General features: G+C 46.0%; 1 protein-coding gene across 1 annotated transcript in view; it reads left to right on the forward strand.

Annotated features, from left to right (window-relative positions):
- The first annotated feature begins 973 nt into the window (after window positions 1-973).
- Window positions 974-24,847, forward strand: part of LOC106746498 (protein Wnt-1) — a 29,035-nt gene continuing 5,161 nt past the window's right edge. The window contains exons 1-2 of the mRNA XM_014623149.1: window positions 974-1,074; window positions 11,733-11,995. Coding sequence (XP_014478635.1) covers window positions 974-1,074; window positions 11,733-11,995 — 364 coding nt within the window. The remainder of the gene's footprint in view (window positions 1,075-11,732; window positions 11,996-24,847) is intronic.

Consider the following 24,847-nt stretch of genomic DNA (forward strand, 5'->3'; position numbering starts at 1 on the left):
CGCAAACGTCCACCATCGAGGACCTCCCTGTCGAGGAAGCAGAGAGTTGGAAAGGACGGTCGACGGACGAACGAAACGGAAGGTGCGGAGCGTGGCGCGCGTACAAGCCACCCCTGAGAGATTACAGACGAGAAAGACGGGCAGCATTCGGTGGCGTTACCGAGTGTGCGGCCCTCGGCTTGCCCGGTTCTAAGCTGGTGCGACCACACAGCTGGAATACAGCGTCTTCCACCAGGAAGAGGTGTCCGGCAGGTATAAAACGCTTCCGAGCTCCAGCTTCTGTGAGTGGACGGTTGTGTCTTTTTCCCACCATTAATCGCCCGCTCGCACGCTCACTCGTCCTCGAAGGGTGACACCCACCCTTCGAGGGCTGACCTGTCGGGGGGTGAGTTTTCGTGGTCGAGACGGGTCAGTTGCTCGGCCACAGTCAGCTCCGGAAGCCTAGACGTCACGGTGTCTGTCGGGATCAAGGGACACGTTGACGAGTCGCGCGCCGTTCGTTCTCACGAAACAGACAGCCGGCTTTGCAGGACAGTGCGCGCGGAAGTGCTCGCAGAAGGACGATACGTCTGTCTACGCACGATAACGTCCGTCGGTTTCCGACACGCTCCGCCGAACTCCGTCGGGGTGACGCCGCGGTGATCAGTGACCGTTATCGGAGCACCCCGGAAGGATCGCGCTTAATCCCAGGACGATCTTATCGGGCGATTAGCGTCGGGGTCATGCGCACGACCCTGTGAGTGCGATTCGAAGGATCGGGTTTGCGTCGACAGCATTGAGAGAGACAGAGAGAGAGAGAGAGAGAGAGACGCAGGGTACCGTACGAGATGTTCGTTCAGTGATAGTTGGTGCGCACGGTGCTCCCGATCGGGGATAAAGGACGAGAGGGAAAGGATTTACGCGGAGGAGGAGGTGGAGGAGGTGGTGGAGGACACTACCGGGATCGAGACACGCGAGACACACGCCGTAGAAGATGAGGCTCTTGGTGTTGTTGACCGCGCTCTCGGTGACGGTGCACGCGTCCCAGGCGGAGATCACCAGGAACAAGAATCGCGGCAGGGGATCCATGTGGTGGTGAGTACCGTGGCGACGATGCCCGGAGAGTTTCGCTTTTAATACGCCTCTCGGCGGGGAAGTCGGATTCCCCTGAGCCGTACCGCCGAGCCGTCCCATCGCGCGCGCGCGCACGAACGCGCACGCCTGTAAACACGGCCGCGCCGTAAAACTTTTTTATCGCGGACATTACCGCGCGGAGGTTCTCGAAATAAATTATGCTTGCACCGTGCGTCTTAATAGACTTGTTGACAAAGTCATCGACTAGAGCTGTATAATCGAAGGGGCCGCCGGTGGGCAGTAGAGGTATCTCTGAGAAACGTGTTCCTCGGACGTTTTCGTGGTTCGGCGCGAAATATCGATGATCAACGGCCAACGCGTGTCGTGTTCGTCACGCGTTGAAATAGTCCTCTGTGAAAAGTGGGGAAAAGGGGAAAAGGGTCTCCACGCAACAAGTAGCTTGATTCTTTTTTCTCTCCCCGGCCGAGGGATCTTCTTCCCTTCCGTATCCCGTCTTTTTTCGTTCGGGTTTCATCGCATCGTACGTTTCTTTGTAACCGCGAACGATCGCTCCACTTCCGTCGAAAGCACGTGCGTCGTGTCTGCAACAGCTTTTGACAGTCTCGAACACATTTGACAGACGACGAGAGCGAATTTTCACGCGCGCGCTCCCGTTATTAGTGATCCTGAGGAGTTTTTCCCGGTGACGTCATAGCGTTCTCAACGAGAGGAGCGTTAATTAAGATCGCGATCGCGATTACTGAATCGTCGGAAGTAAAAATCACACCACCCCGCCCACCATCGGCTCTCCACGTGGACCCGCCTCCGGTGCGACAGGTTCGTGTGTGTCGTCGTGAAAGTCGGGGGCTCGAATATCTTCACGCTCTTCGTCGATCATAGATCCATCAAGATTCTTAAAGAAAACTCATCCGTGACAATTCTTTGTGTGTCCAGTTTCCCGAGAGAGAAAACCCCAAATCACAGACGGCAACCGTAAACTTAACGATTCGTATAGTTTTAAGCAGAAGTTATTCCGTGTAAGTTTACGAGTCGTGGATGGTAATTTATCGCGAGATATTTACCGTCACTTCTCCCCTCAATGGGTCTCAAAATAAACTCGATCTTTCAAACCGAACGTCGATGGACGGAACATTTCGTTCGGCCTGCGGTGGATTCTCAATGCGGACATTTCCGTTAGAGCCCGTGTCGAAAATCTAAATTCTATCCTATTAAGTCCTTCAAGTGGAGAAAATGGAAACAAGTTTCCATTCGTAGCGTCAAATGTTCTTTGACTTTAATGCATAACAAATGGAAGTTGAGACCTTTCAAATTTTGTTTTAGTTCCACATTAAGCCTTTAGGTGGAGAAAATGCCAATAATTTTCCATCCGTAGCATCAAAGGAACAAAATAGAAGATCTCTGAAGACTTGGGTCCATATTCCAATTTTAATCGATAAAAGAACCTTAAATGCGGCTTTTCCGTCAATCAGGCGGTTCCTAAGCCACTTTTAGAGCCACTCTCACTGACGAAAATGAATTTAGAAAATGGACATTAATGTAGAACTAAACTAGACCTAACGTGGAACGTAAAAATTTCGACTTGGGACTCGAGTTCATTATATATTCACAACTTCCACATTTTCCTGAGGAAAAAAAGAACGATCGAAATTACACACCTCCTCACCCGCTCGTTTTCCATCCCATCTTATAATCACACGTTTCCTCGTCACGTGTTTCACACGTAACACGTCTCTCCGACGGAGCTTTCACGTTTCACGCAAACGCACGCTATATTCGCGGACGTATCACGAGGAGGAAGAGGAGGAGGAGGAGTAGGTGGAGGACGTCTCCCGGCGGTACCTCTCCCTCCTTCTTCTCCCTCGGCGTGTTCGGCGCGGTTTCCCCTAATTAAACTATTACCCACCGCTGAATCGAGCCGACCTTCGCGCGTTAATTACCCCGACTCGCGCGCGTACGCATTAACATCTGTCTCGCCCCAGCGTTTATCGCGCTAATCGCGGTAGCAACGTTGCTGGTCGGCTCGCTCGCACGCGTGCGAGCGCGTGCGCCCCACGCGTGTGTCGTTATTAATTCATTAATCATAATTCTAACTCCACTCATTTCGATTCGCGGGCGTTTTCTCGCGAGCGAGCACGCGCGCGCACGCGATGCGTGTTAGATAATGACTAACTTCATTAGACCGACGATAAATAACGCGCGCGCGATCGAGCGCTCGCGCTCGTACATTATCCCGGGAGATAGTCTCACGGCGAATATCCACCCATAACGATAAAACGCCGGTTATAAATCAGCCCGGCTCGCCCGGTTTCCCGTGGACTCGCGCGACGCTCCACTCGGCGATTGTTATTGCCGCTAAATTAATTGAATCGCCGCGACACGACGATTCACACGTTCCTTGCAATTCCCGTGCCAGCTCGGATCGCTCGTGCGACGTTTGTCGTTCTGCGATCGCGAGGAAAAAAGAAATCAACACGTTTGTCCTCGATCTCGCCACGCGCGGATGTGTCTATCATTTAGGTGTGTATGTAGAGTCGTTTCTAGTGGGAACGATGAAAAGTCACGTTCGACACGTTCAGCAAAAATTCGTGAGAAGCGACCACTCGAAACAACAGTTCAAGAGAGACTCTCGAAGATTCTCGAGAACTTGGGGAACCCTTTAAACGTATTCGTGACGTCGTTCCGAGCATTTGCGCTGTCTAAGATAAGTGCGAATCAAAATCTTCCCCGAAAACGCGAAAGTAAAGCGAGAAAGTGGAAACTTTCCCGAAACTCTAAGGCCCGGTTGCACCAAACTTCGATTAATCCAAGTGACGATTAACTTACAACATTGCAACTGAGATTTCTAACTCCCCTTTCTCGATTCTTTCCCCAAGAGAAATTTCATTTGGTGACCCTGTAAATCAGTCGTCGCTTAGCTTAGTCGGAGTCTGGTGCAACCGGACCTAGATACGTAAAAATCCGCAAAAAATTCTCAAAATTGGAACGATCTAAGGAAACTTGCTTTTCAATACATCATTTCATTTTTCATTTTTTCATTAATGATGAAAACACGGATGCCCGAACAGCCGTTTCGTCGTTACTCGAATGCGATGTATAAACGATTAGGTAGTACGTACAAAAAAATATATACTGAATATAAGTAAATGTTATTTATTCCAAGTAAATAATTTACAAGCTTGTATATCTCCAAATATATCACTTATCGTGAGCTTATCATGAATTTACCACGAGCTTCGGATTTATTCAAAATATATTCTAAATCCTGGTTAAGTTTAGTACTACAATCGAGAATATTAAATTTAAACGAAAATGGGCTGTTTATTGAAACTAACCAAATGTATCTTCTGTTCGAGAAAATTTTGTAATATTCTTGAAAAGAGAAGAAATTCTTCTCACGTGTGCGTGATAACGAATGAGAATGAGTTCTCTTGAATGCATATTTTTCTCAAATATATGACGAGCACATTAAGCACTTAAGGCTATTATCAGGAAAAAATCTTTCGCCGAAGATGGCCATTACTCAAGGGAAGGAAAGTAAAATGAGTAATTGCTCTTCTCAGCGGTAGAGTGACATTTTTCTGTGTGTAGTGGAAGGAAAGCGCGGAGAGAGAGTCGAGCCAGCTGTTACCCGTATCGGATTCGTCGGGGATCGACATACGTCGGGATCGATCGATCGACCGGTCGGTCAGTTCGTCGGTCGGTAGGTATAATCTTGACGACCGGTAGACCGGCGACGAACACGGTTGGAAAGTGAAAGACCGATGTGGCAGCGGTCGACGTGCGTTATCGGCCCTCGTGGGTGGCCGCATCCGGCGCTAATGGTGACGATTAATTGCCGGCGCGAGTAATAATTACACCTCGCGGCGACATAAGGCGCGCGGGCTCGCGCGCGAGAGGACTTCCCGGATTTTTAAGAGGCGCGCGAGCGCAGCAGATTATTACTTTTGCCGCGTGCGCTCGCGCGATCGTTAATTAAGTCTCGCGCGCGGTTTTTCTGCCTTCGCTCGCACCTCGCCTTGTGAAACGGTATTCGTGCGATTTTATCGGACGCCATTACTCCGCCGTCGCGCGGGAATGAAGAGAGATATCCGCGTTACAATATTAATAAGAGGAAAAGAAGGGAAAGAAGACGCGAGTCTAACGCGGTTTAATGGAGAGTAATCAACGCGAGCGACGCATTTACCGCGGAACGTCGGCGTCGAGGTCCGTCCGGAGCGCGATTCCGACCGCACGTTTAGCGTGTAACGCACTCGGGAATACGGGATACACGCGATATGTGATGTATCTCGCGAGAGGAACGCCCGAGAGCCTCGCGATTAATCACTCGTGTTTCGAAGAGCCTCAAACAAACGTCGGTCCGCCGCGCGTCCGATCGCGATATCCCGGCGTTCGCTGCGACCTCGTGTCTGTCGTTTTCGTCGCGAACCGGTAGTCTCGAGAGCGCGCGCGGCCGATTCATCGGACGACTCTCGGGGACGAGAATCAGGAGCCGAGGTGTATACGTATAGTCGTCGTGACAAGCGTGCTCTCCTATGAGAAAGACGAGAAGTCGGTCGGCCGAGTGAAAAAGACGTCGACGGGCACGATCGACGGTGCGACATCTCCGTCTGATTCATGGCGTCTCGACCTGATTCACGACGTTGTCGTTCTGGATATGGACGGGCTCATGTTAGAAATGACGTACGTCGGGATCGCTTCGCGGACGGCACGGGAACACGCTTGATGCACGCTTGGAAACGCTTTCATTCAGAGACGGGCATCGATGCCGGCAAAAACCGCCTACAAGGCGTATCGAGATTCGCTTCGCGCGCGTCGATAAAAAATATTAACAAACCGATTTAATTATTTATGGTCGATCTTAATGTAGGCCTGTAGATTCCAATCGGGGATGTCTACATTTATCATCATATCATCGACATCATGCGTAATTTGTACGTTTCCTTCTGTAAATTTAAATATGCTCGCTCCGAAAATGGTGAAATTTGAATATATTGGGCCGTGAGGAGCCGAAACACGGATGTTCAAGTGCCATTTAAATATTAATATTATTGTGGGAAGATAAAATTGTTCGTCGTGTATCGCGAACGTGCCGAAGATTTTCGGACAAATAAACGCGACGAAATTAGTAAACAATTTGTTTTATTCTACACTGAGGAAAAAGCGATTATATCTACGGCGCTCATCCTCTTTCAAAAAAATGTTATGTTCACTGAACAAATTACATGTTGGCACAATAAAATATTACATCGATATAATGACCAAATCGCAATCGTTGAATCAACTAATTACTTATTACGGGAATTATATGACTTGTTCAGTGGACTAAACGTTGCGCTTGAAAAATTGTGTTCACTTAAGCAAAATTTCGTTGATTCAATTATTTTTTCTCTCAGTGTATTATTATTATGTCGCGAAAAATACTGCCTCAGGTAAGAGCTCTGTTTTTGTAAAATTTTGTAGTTGATTTCTATTTTTATCATCATATTCCCGAAATATTATTTAGACTTTATACACGTTTTCAATTTATGACATACGACGTTCATTCGCCGTCGAATTTGAGAGCCACGAAAAACACGATAAAGCGATCGGCGCTGAAATCATAGCGCTGGTTCTTCTAGGATAAATAATGATCTCATAAATTACATCTCGATACAAAACAAACAATAGTTTCATCGTGTGACGAGGTCATTTGATCGGCCGATTCTCAGCAGTCGACGATTAGAGAGCAGCGAAGGATAGCTCCATCGCCGTTCGGGCCGAAACGTGAATCGCGCGATCTAAACTTATTCCTATATACATCAGTCAATAGCGGCCGCCAGATTTAATAAACAGTGTCAACCGTCTATTTGCTTTATAAAGTCAGCGGTCGCACGAATTCTCTTCCGGTATAGATTCTCCGAAGAGAGAGATAGAGAGAGAGAGAGAGAGAATTAGGAAGAGACATCGAATCGGAATATCTTAAATGCAACAATTCCGTGATAACGACGAATTAATAATAACAATACGATCTTTTAAATATTTTAAAATAATGTAAATAATAATAATAATAAGTTATATTTCTTTATCGTTGCACAAACGCATTGGAATGATCGTCCACCGAGTCCTTCCTCCCTCCCCCCCGCGCTCAACCCCGTCACAGAGCGATAAATTATTTTCGTCTCGACCGTCGTCTGGCGGTAAAGGGTGCGCGAGGGTGGTAGAAACGGAGAAGTCGTCCGTGAGCTTTTCAGTCGGACGTAAATTGCAAGCAATAGATATATCCTTAACCGGTCCGCGGCTTATTTATGGACATTGCTTATTGAATGCGCGGGTGCATCGTGGAGGCGCACCGCCGATTCTGCACGCAGAGCCGGCATCACACGTCGCACCAGCCGCGTGCAAGCTCATGGAGAACTCGCCTGTGACGAATCGAAGGGCTCGTCATGCTCGTATACTGGGCACACACACGTAGTTCGCGATTCTCGTCGGAGCCGTTGGATTCCCCGTCCCGTCGTCTGCCTTGCTCGAGCTCGGGATACAACGTACAGTCAGCGTCATGTGTGCTGTATTATTCTCTGGACGGAAAATTATACGGTTTTCAGTCTTATGCATAAGCCGTAAGATTGAAAATCGCATGAATAACTGTAATTATATTTAATTATAACTTGATAGGATTACAATGACTGTAATTATAACAGTTTCAGCTGTAAAGGCAGGTAATAAAGAATATTCGTATTGGTGTTAAAATCGGTCCTTGTTGAAATGTTTATGTTAAATTTTTCACGTACTCGTGTGTTAATTTAGCATATCGTATTTATGTTATCTCAACATTTTGCGTTGTATCAATATTCAATATGTGTAGATGTTAAAGTAACACATTTTATATCTGAGTGTCGATTAATATATTAATTTTATGCTAATTTTTGACGTGACATTTGTGCTATTCATTTTGTGTTAAATCAACACACAAATTTTGGACCGTTTGGAGTGTGTGAAATGTGTTAAATTTCACATCAAATTTTTTACTATGCACAGGTGAGAGGGTAAAATCGTGTGATAGTAAAAAGTTCCAATCTAAGGAGCGGTACAGCATACACGACGCCGACTGTGCGTGACTGTACGTAATTAGAGCAAATAATACTGTTATTCCTTCCGTTATGAGTTTGTTACAAGTTTCTTTGGCGAAGATCGATCGCTACGCTCCCGACCCTGACACAATAATCCAACAAGGCCAGTATCAGGGAACAATCTTCTCCTTTTCCCCCGGGCCACGTGCGCCTGCCACCTCGCGCTACTCGCGCAAGTTTGTTTAGCCCGCTCGGAGTGTCAACGAGAGATCTCGGTGACGGTCGGCTGACAGCGATTTCGCGTTTGTGGCCGCCACGCGGCCCCGGTTTCTGTCAGAGCACTCCTCGATTTCCGCCCGGGATCGCGGAGTGTCGACGGACCCGCGGCGACAGTGATCACCTGTTTATTATGCCGGGCGACGACTGATCCGATCCCAGCGCGCGTGAGCTATTTTAAATAAGGGTCGCGCGAGCGAGCTAGCGAGCGTCCCGGTCCCCTCGTTAAAGAAGAACAAATATCCAACGCGTTCGACGCTTTTTCACGCGGAGCAAATCGGCCACGGACGTTTACGACCCTGTTTGGGCTCCAGCGAGTTCCTCTCTCGTGAGAGGAGCTCTCTCTCTCTCTCTCTCTCTCGCGCGCGCGCGCGCGTCGTATCGACATTTTACGGCGCTACGTGCTCGCATCGCGTTTCGCAATCGTTGCCGATGTCGTTTCATTTTAGATTTGCAGCTCGGGTGTCCGTTCGAAGACGATGAAGGTTCACGATCGATGATACTCGAGATGATGCTACACATCAACGATCGCCCGCTTTCTTCGGACGAGAATATAAAGTTCGCAACGAAATGTCGAAATGGAGGGAGCATATATGAGAAACAATATCAAACAATGCGTCGAAAGACGAAGGACGCAGCTCTGCCTTGGCTCAAAATCGTGCCTTAGCCGTGAATCGCGAATTGTTCCGCGACTTTTCGGTCGGAGATTCGTACGGGTTACCACGCGGTTCTTACCGCCCTCGATCAGTATGCATTTTGCGCGGTCCGGCGTTTCTTCGAGGACCGCGCATCCTTCTTCCCACGAAGGGCACACCGTGAGCGCATTTAAACGTTTTTCTGCGCGATGCTCGATCGATCGGGACGCGAATTCTTTCGCAGGCTGGACTCGCGCGGCAGCTTGATTTATATACATACAGGGTGTATCGAAAGTCGGTCACTTTCTCCGAACTACCGATACTACAAACCACCGATTTAAGAATCCCCGTACGATCAGTGCAGAATAACGTTCAAAGTTTCCCAACTAGAAGTAATTAAAATTGTACGATAAATTAAAAATAAATATGTCGAAATCTTACGTTTCGGTTGATTTGCGAGTTGCCCCTGTTAGAAGAGGGAATCTCGACTTAAATCTTAATAAAATGCTTAGAGTTGCAGATTTGAAGCTGCGTGGAAGCCGACGAGTTCAATCGAATTTTCCTCGGTTTCTCGAAAAATTGGCTATTAAAGGTTCTATAACGGGCTCGCGGACTCTGATACACCCTATATATACAATATATACACACGACGAGCTACCGTTGATCGAAACTGCTGAACCAGTTTCGTCTTTCGTGCTAATCCACCTTCGTCGCTCCTTGTTCTCTCGTTCTCTCGCGCTCCCCTGCTCCCTCTCGAAAGCGCACCTTTTTGCGCGCGAAATCGGCGTTTCGCGGTGATGACCGCCGTTTAAATCGCACGCTCAAGCACCCACAGGTTACGGCACCGTTTCGCGAGCACGCGTTCCGCAAAATTCAGTAATATTATCCTGAATCTCACTCGAACACGTCATTTCCTTGAGTTATGAGACCGTGCAGATTCTTTCCGGCTAAAATGTATGCATGTATGAAAAAAATTAGTATCAATTCAAGTCTCTTATTCTCATATATAAATAAGAACATATAATCTTATATAAAGATAAACCTCGCTTACATAAAGAAGTTCTATGTGGTTCTAAAAATATCATATTGTTGTGTTATTTAAGAATAATTTTCGTGAGTTGAAAGGAGAGAATTTTGAATGGAAAAAACGATACCTACGAACTAAGAATTATATTAGTTTAAAGATAGCGTTCTTTCTGTCCAATTTTTTGTCTCAGTTCGGAAATTATCTTTGAATAACAAGAATATGATATTTTTAATGGAACTATATAGAATTTCTTTATGTGTGTAAGCAAGACTTATTTTCATATAAGATTATATATTTTTGCTTATATGTGTAAAAATATGTTTTGAATTGATGAAGTTTTTTCACGGTGTACAAAAGCGTAAATCAAGAAGATCTGAGGGAAAATCACACAATCAATTTTCATCGGAGAAATCGCAGAACACGAGTAAAACTCATAGGTTGTACGAATCAGGGCTGCTGTTCCGTACACATCTACTGACGTCTGTCGGTTCGATTAGTGTCGTCGCGCAGGTGCAATCATATCATAAAATAGCTGCGCAACGACACACACCGAGCCGGTCAGTTGTCAATAAACATATGTACAGCACGCAGCCCCCAGAGCTCCACTTAATAAATTAGAAACGACTTGCCCCGCGGATCGATCAGCTGTCGCGCTCTGCGGATAGGACAAACGCAATCGCGGCGGATGACGAGGCGCATTATCGTAAGGTGGAATTGCCGCGTAATTAAAATTTATTCGCGCGATATCGCTCCCCGATGCCTCGCATGCGCGTACGTTGCGTTACGTTGTGTTACGGCAGCTATGTAATACGCGACACGCACGATAACGACGCGCCGCGCTCGCCGAAACCGACACAGAAGAGCTCATTAAGGGAATTTACTGGCGATCGCGTTGCATTAAAGCTCGGCTGCGGCCGGAGCTAGCTTGACCGTCGGACCGAACGAACGTGGCTGCATATTAATTGATAATTTCACGAAAGCGCGCGTACTATGTGCGCTTTAACGCCCGTGTCGGGGATATACAATCGGGATTACCTTCCCCCGGCCGGCGAGCGGGAGCACCGAGAGCGCCGCGTGGTCTGTGGATCGCGGGAATAATTTTACTCGGAGGCTCTTCATTAACACGATCCCTGCTTGAAAACACGTCCTTAACGCGCCAACGTCTGCCGCGTCGACGATCAGCTCGTCGAAGACCATCTTCTTAAACGTCGGCCGATCCTATTTTGCTTCTTTATCCGGTGCAAGCGAGATCCCGTCTCTCGACGTCGTCGTCGTGGTCGTCGCCGTAGTCGACCTCCGGTGTCGTCCCAAAATGGGATACGGACTTAACTGCAGTCGATACCACTCTCGGAAGCTTCTTGATTCTCAAGAAGGGCTCTGTTAATCCGCTCTCTTGTAGAGATACTTTGTGTTTTCTTTTTTTCGTACCTCGCAGAATTTTCATGGCGACAGAACAAGAGATATATATATATATATAATTTGTCCATCCTTTGCAATCCTTCCCTCTTCTGTTTACTCAATTTTCCTTTTGTCCTTACAGGTGTCCGTTTTATTATCGACTACTCGCTATTGCGGGCCCTTGTAATCCTTTCAGGTGCTGACACTGTTAATCCCCTTACCACAAGTTTTATTGCCAGGACATAATACAATACGACAACATTCTTTCGCTTTCAGGGGCATAGCTAAAGCCGGCGAGCCCAACAATTTTTTGCCGATGTCACCGGCTGCCTTGCCTATGGAGCCCTCGCTTTACGGGACTCTTAGGAGAAAACAGAGGCGGCTGGCTAGGGAAAATCCAGGGGTGCTGATGGCAGTGGCCAGAGGCGCGAGTCAAGCCATTAACGAATGCCAGTACCAATTTCGCAATCGACGATGGAATTGCTCGACGAAGAATTTCCTCAGAGGGAAAAATCTCTTTGGCAAGATCGTTGACAGGGGTAAGTGCATTAATCGATCGAATTCGCAAATGAAGAATCGATATTTGGCGAACAATAATGATACAGCTGCACAATGTGTTCGTATATTATTTTGAGCCGTTCGATATCGAATGGAATTCAACAACCGAGTCCTATCCGAATACTACCTGTGTTGAAAAATGAAATTTAAGTCTTCTTTGAAATAGAGTTTGCTACAGAAAAGACTCCTCCATAAAAATAAGTAGACTATCGGAATCTTGTGGTTCGAAATAAGCGGGAGAGAAACGAGGGCTTTCACGGTTATAGTAGACCCGAAAACTCGATGTAAAAAATTAAGACATATAACAACAAAAACGTGTTTGTTCTGTGCTCGAGAGGTTGACTATTGTCCCGTGGTCGTCCCCGATAACCGGTATAGATTTACTGGAGACGAGTTTCAGCAGGGACAACGAGAGAGAAAGGGAACGAGGAGGAGAGAGAGAGAGAGAAAGAGAAAGAGGGCCGATCGCGGCCGTTAAGATCGCGAGTGACAAATCTGTCAATTTGCTTGAGCCAACATGAGCTCGATACGTCCCGTAACACTCGGTAGATTAAGTAATAAGGCCGTCATCTCGTCATCGCAATGCGTCATCGCGATAATCGTCGAGCGAACGACACCTTCGAGATAAGCCGTGGATTCGATCGGCGTAGAGCTAATTTAAAAACGACATCATGGTCTCTTATCTGGCCGAAAAGCATGTTGTCCCGAATGGGTTATATTTCTCGTAACGATTCTTCGCTTCTCTTTTAGCTTGGTTAAATATAGTCATCAGCATACGATCGAACGAAAATCCTATAAAATTTTTTTGCTCGTTGAACTTACGAATTTAGATAAAATATATCACCGGCCGACAAAAAAGTCACGGCATGCGCGTGAGTTATATAAAAATTATACCATTTATATAGACATCGATTTTAAATTGAATCAATTTGATTGATTGAATGAAGATTAAATTGAATCAATTTGAATAAAATAATGAAGGAAGAATATTGTAAAATATTTTCTGCATAAAGTATTCCAGACGAGTATAATGATACGATCCATCTCGTGCGAGCTTATTTCACGAATCTTCGGATATCTAACGTGAACATGTAACGAATTGTAATATATAATCAAATATATAGGTTATATCTGAGCTCTTATCGACAAACTTACAGGACAGATTCTGTGTGAAAAATAAATAAAAAAGTCTTAGTAAGTATATGTTGGCAAAAGCTTGATTTTTGAGATGTAGCCTTCAGAGCATGACAACGAAGATGGAAAAGAATTTATCGCGATAAGCGAGTTAAAAATGTAATACAACACTTTTTCACCTTTTTTGCCCATTTTTTACATGTTTTTAAAGAAATACCTATCAATTCTGATGTTTTTAAATATTAACCGAAGAATATTCACTGTAACCTTGATATATTATTGCTTTTTATCGCGGATAAAATTAAAGAAACCTATTATTTCCCTTTGACATCATGATAAGAGAGATAGACATTTTAAACAATTTTTATAACAGTATATGTCTATTTATTATTTATTTGCAAAACACACGAATAAAATATATATCTTTTAAGCTAATATATCTAACTAATATATTTAATCTTTTAAACTAATATCTTTAACGGAAAAATCTTTTCAACGAATAAAATATGTATCTTTGAAACTCAGATTGCAGCGGCTATATCTAAGAAACGAAATATTTGAAGACATATTTACTAACATATTTATTAAAACTGTTTTACTGATTTTTTATATGTAGAATCTATCCTGTGAATTCAGACACTTTGTATACGTGCAACGAATGATTACAAGCTCGATAAATACACAGATATTGTCCCGTCATCACTCGAGACCGTGTAGCCTAGACACCCGCGGTGCTCACGGCGAGGCGCATTAACACCTCGTTCTCGAGTGCGAACGATCGCATAGATCGAGTGCACGAGGGCGCGAAGGCTCGAAGTCGTCGTGGGGTTAGAAGGGCCAGAGCGCGGCGACGGCGCGCGGACGGACGGACGGACGGCCGGCCGGGGGACCGGGGGGGTCTTAGGGGGCGTGCCCTTCGTCCGAAGGCCCCGGGCACGTGCCCTCACCGGCCAGATGTATGTTTTGCAACCTGATAATGGACCTTCTCGTACCAGTTCTCGCTCCCCTGCGGCTCTTTTAGATCTCGTCGAGGCGATTGTAAGCCGAGCTTTTTCGCTCGAGCCGCTCCCACCCCATTATGTCGAATGTCCCCATATGGCCACTTAGTAAAACTAAAAGAAGTACACGCGGCGCGCAAAGAAGAGAAAGAGGGCCTCATGGGTGGGGGGAAGGGGGTAAAACCGTGCGAGAAAGTGAGAGAGCGAGCGCGTTATTTTCATCAGGCTGTAACGCGTACGCTCCGACGCCCAGAGACATGTTTCGTTGTTAACGTAAAGCAACACGAGACGCTCGTAATGCGCGCGACGGCGGAGGGGAATTTCGTCCGTTCCGACCGCCGGTTAATACGATGATGCTCCCCGAGGTGTGCGCTCGCCTATCTAACACCGGCGTGTCTAGTTGCAAATAGATTCGTATCGTCTGCGCTAATACCCCGCGTGTTACCCCTCTTTGTGACTCTCGTTCCCGATTCAATTTCCTATCGCCGAGTGCGACGCATTCGTGCCGACAATGTACCCAGCGGACGATTAATACCGGTGACCGTCGTGTCGTAATTAACGACAGTCGTACGAGAGCTTAATTAATAACTGAATTTGAATGATACAGCAAGCAAATATGTGACGCGCGTGTGTGTAGGTCCGTCTTTTATCTCGTTTTATTGGCTTTTTATTGGCCGTAAAATCCAATTTTCAATTAATTATACTTGATAAGTGGCCTAATGAGACGCGGTGGTATCACAGCACCGCTCGTTACCCGGTGATCAACGTGGCGTTCAATGTGTTAACTGTACCTATTCTACGTAGGTAGATACCTCGAGAGAAGTACACAGAGGGTAATATTACACTACGAAGAAAAGCAATTGTTCATTTTGTTTCCCTCCTTTTAACAAATGGATATCTTGAACAAAGAATATTTTATTGAAAATAATATTAAAATATATATGCACATTACAAATATTAAAGATTTCTTTGTCATTTAATGTAAAAGTACCAATACCTGAACGCGTACTACCTAACTCTGGACATTCTTGTTATTTCGGTCTTTAAATATGAATATTCCAATTTCCAAAATATAATATACGAAGGTGAATCAAATATAAACCGGAATTATTTTTTTGTTTAATTGAAGCATCATGAAAACTAACATACATAACTATTTTTCTACATAATCCCCGGACTTCGAAACACATTTTTCTCAACGGGTAACCAGTTTTTTAATTCCGCTATCATAAAATGAAGGCGGTTGTGACAGCAGCCAATCGCTCACGAAGGATTCGACAGAAGCATCGTTGTCAAATCTTTGTCCTCTAAGTGCTTCTTTGTGGTGGTCCAAACAAATGATAATCGCAGGGCGATAAGTCCGGACTGTAGGGAGGGTGTTCCAGTGTAGTCCAGACCAGTTCTTCAATTTTTTGACGAGTTACGGCAGCTGTATGGAGCCGGGCATTATCGTGAAGCAGGATAACGTCTCGGATTGAAAATCCGCGTCTTTTCCGACGATATTCGCGTTTTGCTTCGTCCAAAAGTTGGCAGCAGTATGCGGCGTTCACAGTACGACGTTCGTGAAGAAAATCGACGTGCGAAATACCTTTAAAGTCAAAAAATACAGTTGCAAGAACTTTTTCAGCTGAGAGCCGAATTTTGGCTTTGACCGGTGCAGATTCACTTTTCTTTCGCCATTCCATACTGGCTTCTTTGGATTCCGGTGTGTAGTGGTGCACCCAAGTTTCGTTGCAAGTCACGATTCGGTGCAAAAAAGCTTCCCCTTCGGCCTGATAGCGTGTCAATAGCCGTTCGCACACCTCCAAACGGTGCCGTTTCTGATTTTCGGTGAGAAGACGAGGGACCCATCTGGCGGACACATTTCGAAACCCAAGGTCGTCAGTAATGATTGCCTGAGCACTGCCGAAGTTTATTCCGACCTCAGAAGCAATTTCAGCGACCGTTAATCGACGGTCACCCTCGATAAGGCTGCCAACTAGGCGAATATTCTCCTCTGTCCTCGGGCGACGTCGGTGCCCCTCATTTTCAACAGTTTCTCGTCCTTCTAAAAATTGTTTGTGCCACTCGTTTCAGTCTTCTTAAGCGTATTGTCCCCAAACTGTGCTTCAAGCCTTCTCAATACGTCCGACGGTTTTACGCCTTCTGCAGTGAGGAATTTAATAATAATTCGTTGTGCAACGGACGAGGGTACCTCCCGCTCTGACATTGTGATACTGATTAACGGAGCGCTAATGAGAGATCGCGTAGGGGGGGATCTCCGTCAGGCATCCCCACCTATAACGCTCAGAAGCCTGGCCTCCGTTCGCCTCACTGCGAGTATAAAAATAATTCCGGTTTATATTTGATTCACCCTCGTATATAATACATATACTTACATTGAGTATATATAAATATTTTATTTAGAGAGATTAAATATTTGTATTTAAAGATCAAAACCACAAGAATGTTCAGGTACGCGTTCAGCCATTGGTATTTTTACCTTACTTAAAAGAAGAATTTTGTTTTCCTTTCAGGTATATTATAAATTTTATCAAAGATAAGTTAAATTCGGTTAAATTGGCATAAGTAAACCGAAATTTTAGTTTTAACGTTTTAATATTTTTAACTGTACATTTTAATCGAATATGTTTAATTGAAGTACTAATAATTAAACTTGGTAAAATTCAAAATATATTTTGAATATATACATTTGCGAATATACAAACTTATGAGAAAAAAAATGCTTAAAACAAGTAATATTTACTTGAATGCAGTATGTATTTTTCTATGTAATCTTTGTGATGGAGGATGTTAGCTGAGAGTCAACTCAAACGGCAGAATCTTCCGCGTTAACTGTTTCTGTCTTTTACGGGGATTTCACAAGGCACTACGCGAAATTCTCGCGCTTCGGGTGCTTCGCAGTCGGTCGGTCGATCGACGAGTTTTCCGCGAAATCATCTGCGAAAATACGCGCTTTAACGTATGCGCTGCGCATAATTTCCGATTTCCACAACACGTATAATACATCCGTGCACACTGCGAGTATACATCGCGCAACGGGTGCCCCACCTTACGCACCTCTCATGCGTTATTACTATACTTTGTGGCCGTTAAGGAGTAAACACGGTCGCAACGGCCGTTAGAAATTCCACAAATCCGAACGGGTGTCACGTGGACGCGCGGCATCCATAACATTTATATGACACTTGGCAAGAGGCGAAAAAGAGCGAGAGCGCGCGGCATCCATAACGCCTTGACGTGTTAATCAAGCTCGCCGAGAAAGCCACTCGCGGATAATAACATCGTCGGAAACGAGAATCCGTTTTTGCAATCGCGGCAGATCCGAGAGATAAAGAGGGAGAAAGGGAGAGAGAGAGAGAGAGAGAGGCTATTCGACGACGATGCGCGGCGATGCGGCGTCGCGCTGTCGAGGCTCGCTAGAAAATTATTACAGACGAATTGTCTGCGATAAATTACGTCGCGCGACTCGAAGATCGATCGTAATGTTGTTTTCCTTCTCTTTCTTTCTCCCTTTCTCTCCCTCGCGTCGGTATTATCAAGTAACCGTTGGATATCAATTTTACGCGAGTGGACAGCTTCCTTTCGCGATTACGTTCCACGCTGCAGAGGACACCTAACGGTGCATAAAACATATATTAGAGAACGTTTAATTATATACTTCAGGAAGTGACGGTCTCTTCTCTTGCGTTTGCCACATCCAACTGTACACAAGATACACTCTATACATTCTTAGACCCGTGTTAATGGTCCTTATTTGCCTCGGGTGAGGTATTCAGATTTTAATTTAGAGTCAGACGCGAGTTCTTTTTTAAGCTGAATCGCGTTTATACATATAATATCACATATATATTATATGATTCTCAATTAAAAAAGGAAAAATATTCAAATCTAAATTGAGATCTCCGAGTATCTTGCGCGAGACAAGTTTTAAGTAACGACTGTAATACGAGCTATAAATATACATATAATACGAGCCTTAGGCAAGCACGCAATTAACACGCATGGCAGATGATCGATTACTTCCTGCGTGGATCGTCCGCGAAAGACGCTCGAGAGGACTTTCATTTCGTTTCGTCGATTGACCTGATAGATTTATAGGTTTATTAGGGTTCAGACCTTCCCCTCCCCGCCTTCCGTGATAATCCGCGGTGTCTCGCTCGCAAGTACCGGCGGGGACGACGAGGCTCTCGACCTTTCACCTTTCCGTCCTCATCGTCGTCGTGTGAGCGCGGACCAGTTTCCTCCGCTCTTCTCGCCGCCGCTCTCGCCTCTCTCGCTATCTTCTTTGTCCTCTCGTATGGATCCTCGAGATTTCATCTCCGCCGAGCGCACGGGGGAAGCGTAGATCGCTATCGGCCGGGCACGGTAATGCGCTCCTCTCTCCGTACTCGTCGTCGTATCCGCGGATAAAGAGATCGGAGGGGCTTTGGACGAAGAAACGAGAGAGAGAGAGAGAGAGAGAGAGAAAAGCGATTAAAGGACGAAAGCAAAAAGAAGTCGCTGTCGATCGCCTAACGGTCTAAACGGCCGTTTCCGGATTACACGTAGAGCCGCAGCGCGTTGTCGAATCGTCGGCCCCGTCGTGCTGGAAATATAAATCGTGAAATGTAACTCGGTCATATATGGATTTTCGAGCGAGGCAACCGACAACGCATACACCCGGGGAACACGTGGACGCGAGATCGCGCCGGTTTCGCACCGACACGACGCACCCGTTCGCGGAGACATGCATATTAATTGTGCCAAAAATACGAAATCATGCAAATTCATGCGTAAAATTCAGGCCGTAAGATTTAGCGTTAATTTGTATAAATATATCGGGACGCGCGCTAATTCGAACGTAGAGATACGGACAGTGCGATAGCGAGCTTCTCCGTGGGGACTTACGGAAGAAGAGAGGGAGGGGGCGAGAGGGGAAAGGGAGACACGCAGACACTCGGCGTACGAAGCTCTCTTAATGCCTCGGCGTTTCCGCACACGGGCGTATTATTAAGAACAAGTTATCAATCCACGCTGTGAATTGCTAATCGCGATTTCGCCCGTGAGAAAGACGCTCTTAATGTATTCGCATGGCCGGGCGTTCGGTCCGCGCGCGCGCACCCGATGTGATTTCGATAAAAATATACGACGCCGTCAATTAATACGTATAATGAACCGAGGCTTTTGTCGACGGGTCAAGAAACGCAGCGCTAGCTCTCGACGCACGACATTTAAATTTAAATGTCGCGAGAGCGATCGTTGCGCGTATGCTAAGTAAGGCGGCCGGATTTAGCGGGATTTAGCGTGTCGGATCGGCGCGGGCCGCGCTTTCCCGGCTTTCGCAGAACGGACGAGGGATACTTTTGTCTGCGTTTGTACTCGATATTATAGCTGGTAGTGAGTGCGTTCGCGGTCTGTAATCATTTCGCCGCCGAGAGCCACCTACCGCATTGGTGTACCCTCGCCTACCTCCGTCTCTCGCCTTCTCGCTCCTTCGCTCTCGTCTTCTCCCCTTTCTCTCGCGCCTTTCTCTCCCGTGCCTCCTGCATCCTCCTCCACCTCCTCGTCGTCGGCGCGCACACCGTGGCTCGGCAAAAGCGAGCCCCACAGCCTAATTGCTCGGTAAACTGCGAATCTCGCGAGACCCCGGCGCGCATCGGGCGCGCAACACTGTGTCTCTTCCTCTCGCAGATTGCATCCGACGAAGCGCATCCGAAATTATTCGGGCTGTGAGAGAAAAAAAGAAGGAAGAAGGAAAGGGGGGGGGGGGGNACCGGTGTGTGCCGTCGGTGACGGATCGCGTGCGCCCGGCCATGAGTTAATTCAATTCGACATTCGGCGAGATGAAAGTGGAAGTGATTGAGAAATGTAAATCGCCGTCGGTCCCGTTTCGCGTTTCGCGCCTTCGAAACGCAGGAAGAGGACGTCGGATAATTTTCATACGTCAATTCGGCGAGATCATGCGAACCACTTTAGACTTCAAACTGCGGCATGGAAATAACGGAGTTCGATACACGCAGGCGTTAATGACACGTGATAGAATTAGCAGTAACAGAATTTGTAACGCGAGAACTGTCGAGGCCTGATCATACAACGCGCACCGCACACACACACACACATGTACAACCACATGTACACACTTAGTATGCAAATAATCATCTTTCGCCGGCTATCCCGCCAATGAGGCGACCAATCAGCGAAAGAAGTCCAAAATTAGTTACGGGCTCCGCACCCTATCCCGCGAAATGACTCTGCAGCTCTTCGCCGGTTTGCATTTCATCTTCATGATTCAGTTATAACTGAAGTTCCAACAGAAGGCAAAATGCGGAGCGCTGAAAAGGACGCGGAGCCGCAAAGCGGCCTCCGCGCAGCGGAGCACAGATCCGTAACAAATTTCGGGTCTTCTGCGCCGACTGATTGCATTATGCGCATTATATTATGCACGTATACCGAGGTCGGTACTTCATTTGGCGACAGGTATCCGAATCGAAATTTTAGTCCTACATTAAGTCTACTTAGTTCTATATTAAGCTTTTAAGTGGAGAGGACGGAAATAACTTCCTATTTGTAGCGTCAAAGTACTAATACAGAGTATTAACGGAGCTACTTTGACGTTACAAAGCGAATTTAGATCCTCCCGGGGGGAGGAGGGGGGAGGGGAATTTTTAATTCCATATTAAGTCTACAATGTGGAGAAAACGAGAGACTTAGATCCATATTCTGAATTCACTTTATCGATAAAAGTGAGTTCAGAATATGGACTAATATAGAACTTAATGTAGAACTAAAATTTCGACTCGGGATCGACGAACAGCGCGCAATCCCGGTCGCTCGATCTTTGGTCAACAACGCGCTGCTTCCCAATCTTATCTTCATCGGCGCATCCGAGCGAGGTTCTCCGGCAGGAAAACGCGCGGTCCGGATATTTTCACTCGCGCAACGCGAATTCGACGTGATGTCGAGCGGTTTACAGGATAAATTCAATCAATACCTGTCCGGTGCGCGCGGCGCAGAGGGGCGCGTCTTATATGGCGACACCGGAGGTTTTTTGCCGCGGCGTTACGCCGCTATAAATCGCGGCCTATGATGGGCTACATGTGTCGACGGCACGCCACGGTTTCTTGCGAAAACGTGAGCCGCGACCCAATGGGGCCCCCCTGATTTTTACATCTTGTTTGCTTCCACGATGCTACCTCCCGGCCCCCCCTGACCCCGTCCCCCCTGTCCCCGACAAGATTGTCTTCGTTCCCGCGGGCCTATATGGCACTCCGTGTTATTTCGCGGTCTTCGAGTTCCTCGGGACTGTTCTGCCTGTTCTCGGCCTACCTTCGCCTTTCTTATCGTCGGGCCTCGCTGGGTCGCCGCCGAGATCATTCATATCAGAATACCTGCTGTTGCTGCTTATCGAAACATCGTTAGCGAGTACGTCAAATAAAAAAAAAAAAAGAATCTCGCGCGAGAATTTAACTATCTGATCAATCCTGTGATATTCGTGCAATTGTGGTGTCAAGATTCGGAACGTTTAAGTTCAAGGCGCGTACGCGGTGTGTATCTCGCGACCTTCGGCAGAAATCAAATAAACCGAACAATATTTTTTGATACGGAGAGTAGAGCAAATATATATAGGCATGAAGGGCATGTTGGCAGCGCACGTTTCGTTTGTAATAAAAATAATAATAGTAACCGTTTATGTATACTTAGAGAGAAACGATGGGAAAGAAATCACGAAATGTTCCCTTTGGAATATAGATGATTGAGTTTTATTAAAATTGGGGAAACGTGGTAGTTAAGAAAAGAGAATAATCTGATTTAAGAGTCAACCAAATAAATTTTCGCCCTTCTATTTATACATATTTTGCGTAATAAAAGTAATTTTTATTAATGAAATCTTGTCTTGCGCATAAATTAATTTAAGTATAACGAGCTGAACGAATTATTTTTTAACAATGATAAATAAATATTATACATATAAAGGCATATATATATATATATACATGACGTCTGATACACGTCTAATCATAAATATTCCCAATTGCGATCGTAGCGCATTCCTGCATCGATGTTTTTTTTCTAAACGTCCGTAACCACCTCTCGAAGATATCCGTCTTCCCGAAGTCGCCGTTCGCCTCTCTTGCATGCGTGGAACAATTAAATTTTTCCGCGTGTCTAAATCAAGAATGACGCTTTTACGGCTCGTGAGAACGCGCAGGGAGAAGCAACGCGCGTCTCTCGGGTCGGCATTTTTCCTCACATCGATACCGCGTGTTGCAATTTCCGTCCGAGGTACGCAGGCGGTAAATCTTACCTCTCTGCTCATCGTAACGTACGTAATGAATGATTGTAAGCGATTTTACGTCTAGCCTATCACTCGAAATCACGGACCATCATCTTATGGTCTGATGGCTGTATTACAGCGACAGCGTCTACATAAATCATCGCGTCGTCGATATCGTTCGCGTTCGGGGACCACCGTAGGCAGTGGCGTCGTTTTGGATTCCACGCGTAGGTGGCTGCGCTATAACTCGTGCCTATGCGGCTGACAGGGAACTCGGCGACCGCGGCGACAGTAGCAATAATTCCTAACGATTTTATCTCCGTGGAATTTCAGCCGAGACGCAAATGTCCCTCGTAAAGATGCGCGACGATGTCGCTTAGGACAATCTCGGGAACGACGGTCGGAGATTGTGGATATTTGCTCGATGTGTTTCATCGAGCCTCTAGACCGCAGCACGTCCGTCCCGCGGACTCCGTAAATTAACCGTTGCCTTAATCGCGTAAGATGGAATACACCGGGATGCGGGAGTGCGTTACGATCATAACTGGAAGCATTCACGATTAAATGTGCACCAGATGTCACGTATATGCCTTTATATTCATTTATCATTATTAACTCTCCCATGGACAAGCGAGATATTCTAAATATCCTAGTTTTTCGCATTTAACCTTGGTATTATCGTGTGTTCACGTTTATCATTTCTATCTTTATACACGGTGTCACTTCTATATCACAAAATTATAGTGTAATTTTACTTCATAATTTTTTGCTGTTCGACTGGATTTTGTCCGAGAGGAGAAAATCGAAAAACTAAGTTTACGTGTAGCACCTGACGAAAATTTATTTACAGGATTCAGGGAAAACTGTAGCAAATAAATCATTGCCTAATTTGCCAAACGAAATGACGAGATAATCGGTGGTAATAAAAGTAAAATTTTAAAATCCAAGTTCTATTTAGTATGGTTTCCATTCTTAAAATATTATTTTATTATTTAGTTTCGTGTATAAAGAGGATTATAAATTTATAATAGATTTGTTATTATCTTTGGAATATTAAGAACCAGATTATAAAAAATAGATTATAGAAAATAGATTATAGAAAAACAATACGATATCGCATATATATATGGGACGATTAGAAATACGGCCAATGGCAGAAATTTTAGAGTTCGGCTACGGAAGGATCAAAATACAATTTATCCAGCTCACGATGCTTAAATTAATTTATGCGCGAAAGGGATATAAATGATTTCATTAATAAAAATTACTTTTATTACGCAAAACAGAGCAAATAGAAGCGCAAGAATTGGCTGCTCTTAAATCAAACTTTTCTTTCTTCTCAACTGCGATATTTCTCCGATTTTAATCAAACTCAGGGAAAACGGTCCTTATTTCAAGAGGGACATTTCCGTGATTCCTTTACCACCGTCTCTCTCACAATAAGTACACATAAATGGTGATTATTATTATCTTTTTCATTATAAACGAAACCGTGAACCGTCGACATGCCTTTTACGCCCACTTATTTCGCTCTCCGCTGCCCGTATTAACGAACACCGTTCGGTTTGCTCGATTTCTGCCGAAGGCCTGGAGATAAACACGGCGTACACACACCTTGAGCCCGAAACGTTCCGAATCTGCCACCGCCCTTGACACTCCGCCACAGGTCCCGAGCACGACGGAGGAATCTCCATCGGCGTGTATGCGCGCGCGTGTTTACCCTGCGGCCACGCTCTGGCTGCGCCTCCTTCAACTACTCTCTCTTTCTCTCTCGTCTACTATTTGAACGAGTCGATAAAGCCGCCGTCGAACTATTTATCGTACGCGGAACAAGAGCGGGGAACGGCGCGCTCGTCGAGGGCAAACAATCGCGCATGATGTGCCGGCATTACCGGAGAGTCGCGCTTTTTTCCTTTCCCTCCGTAAACCTCCCCGCTCGATACACTTTCCTCGTTCTTCCGTTCTCTCTCTCTCCCTCTCTCTCTTTCTCTCTTTCTTCGCATTTTGCCCTTCTGTCGCGCGCGCGTGACCTCGCGCGTGCCGATAACGTTCTTCGCGCGTCGCTCGTCAAAACGAGACCGCGTCTCGCTTATCTCGCCAACGAGAGAGTCCGATTGTTTGGAAGTCGTAAAACCCCGTCCGGGGAGAAAATCGAACGGGTTGGTTTCCACGAATCACAAAATCCTTGACGAGACGATGAGTTACTCATCGACGAGGGCGTTCGCCGCGCGCGCCGACGATTGGACTCGTTCGTCGAGGACCACGTGGGGAAGCGCGTGATTCAGCGAGGTGTACGCACATGACAATATGAAACATGTCGTCGTTGCGCTACACCTTTGCTTGTCCAACGGAGAACCGAGACGGAACGGAGAAGACGAGCGCCGAGACTTTGTGTGTGTGTATGCGTGTGTGTGTGTGTATTTGGTAGAAAATATCTTTCTCTC

Source organism: Dinoponera quadriceps, unplaced genomic scaffold (genome assembly GCF_001313825.1).
Source record: "Dinoponera quadriceps isolate SergipeBrazil2010 unplaced genomic scaffold, ASM131382v1 scaffold1850, whole genome shotgun sequence".
Lineage (NCBI taxonomy): Eukaryota > Metazoa > Arthropoda > Insecta > Hymenoptera > Formicidae > Dinoponera > Dinoponera quadriceps.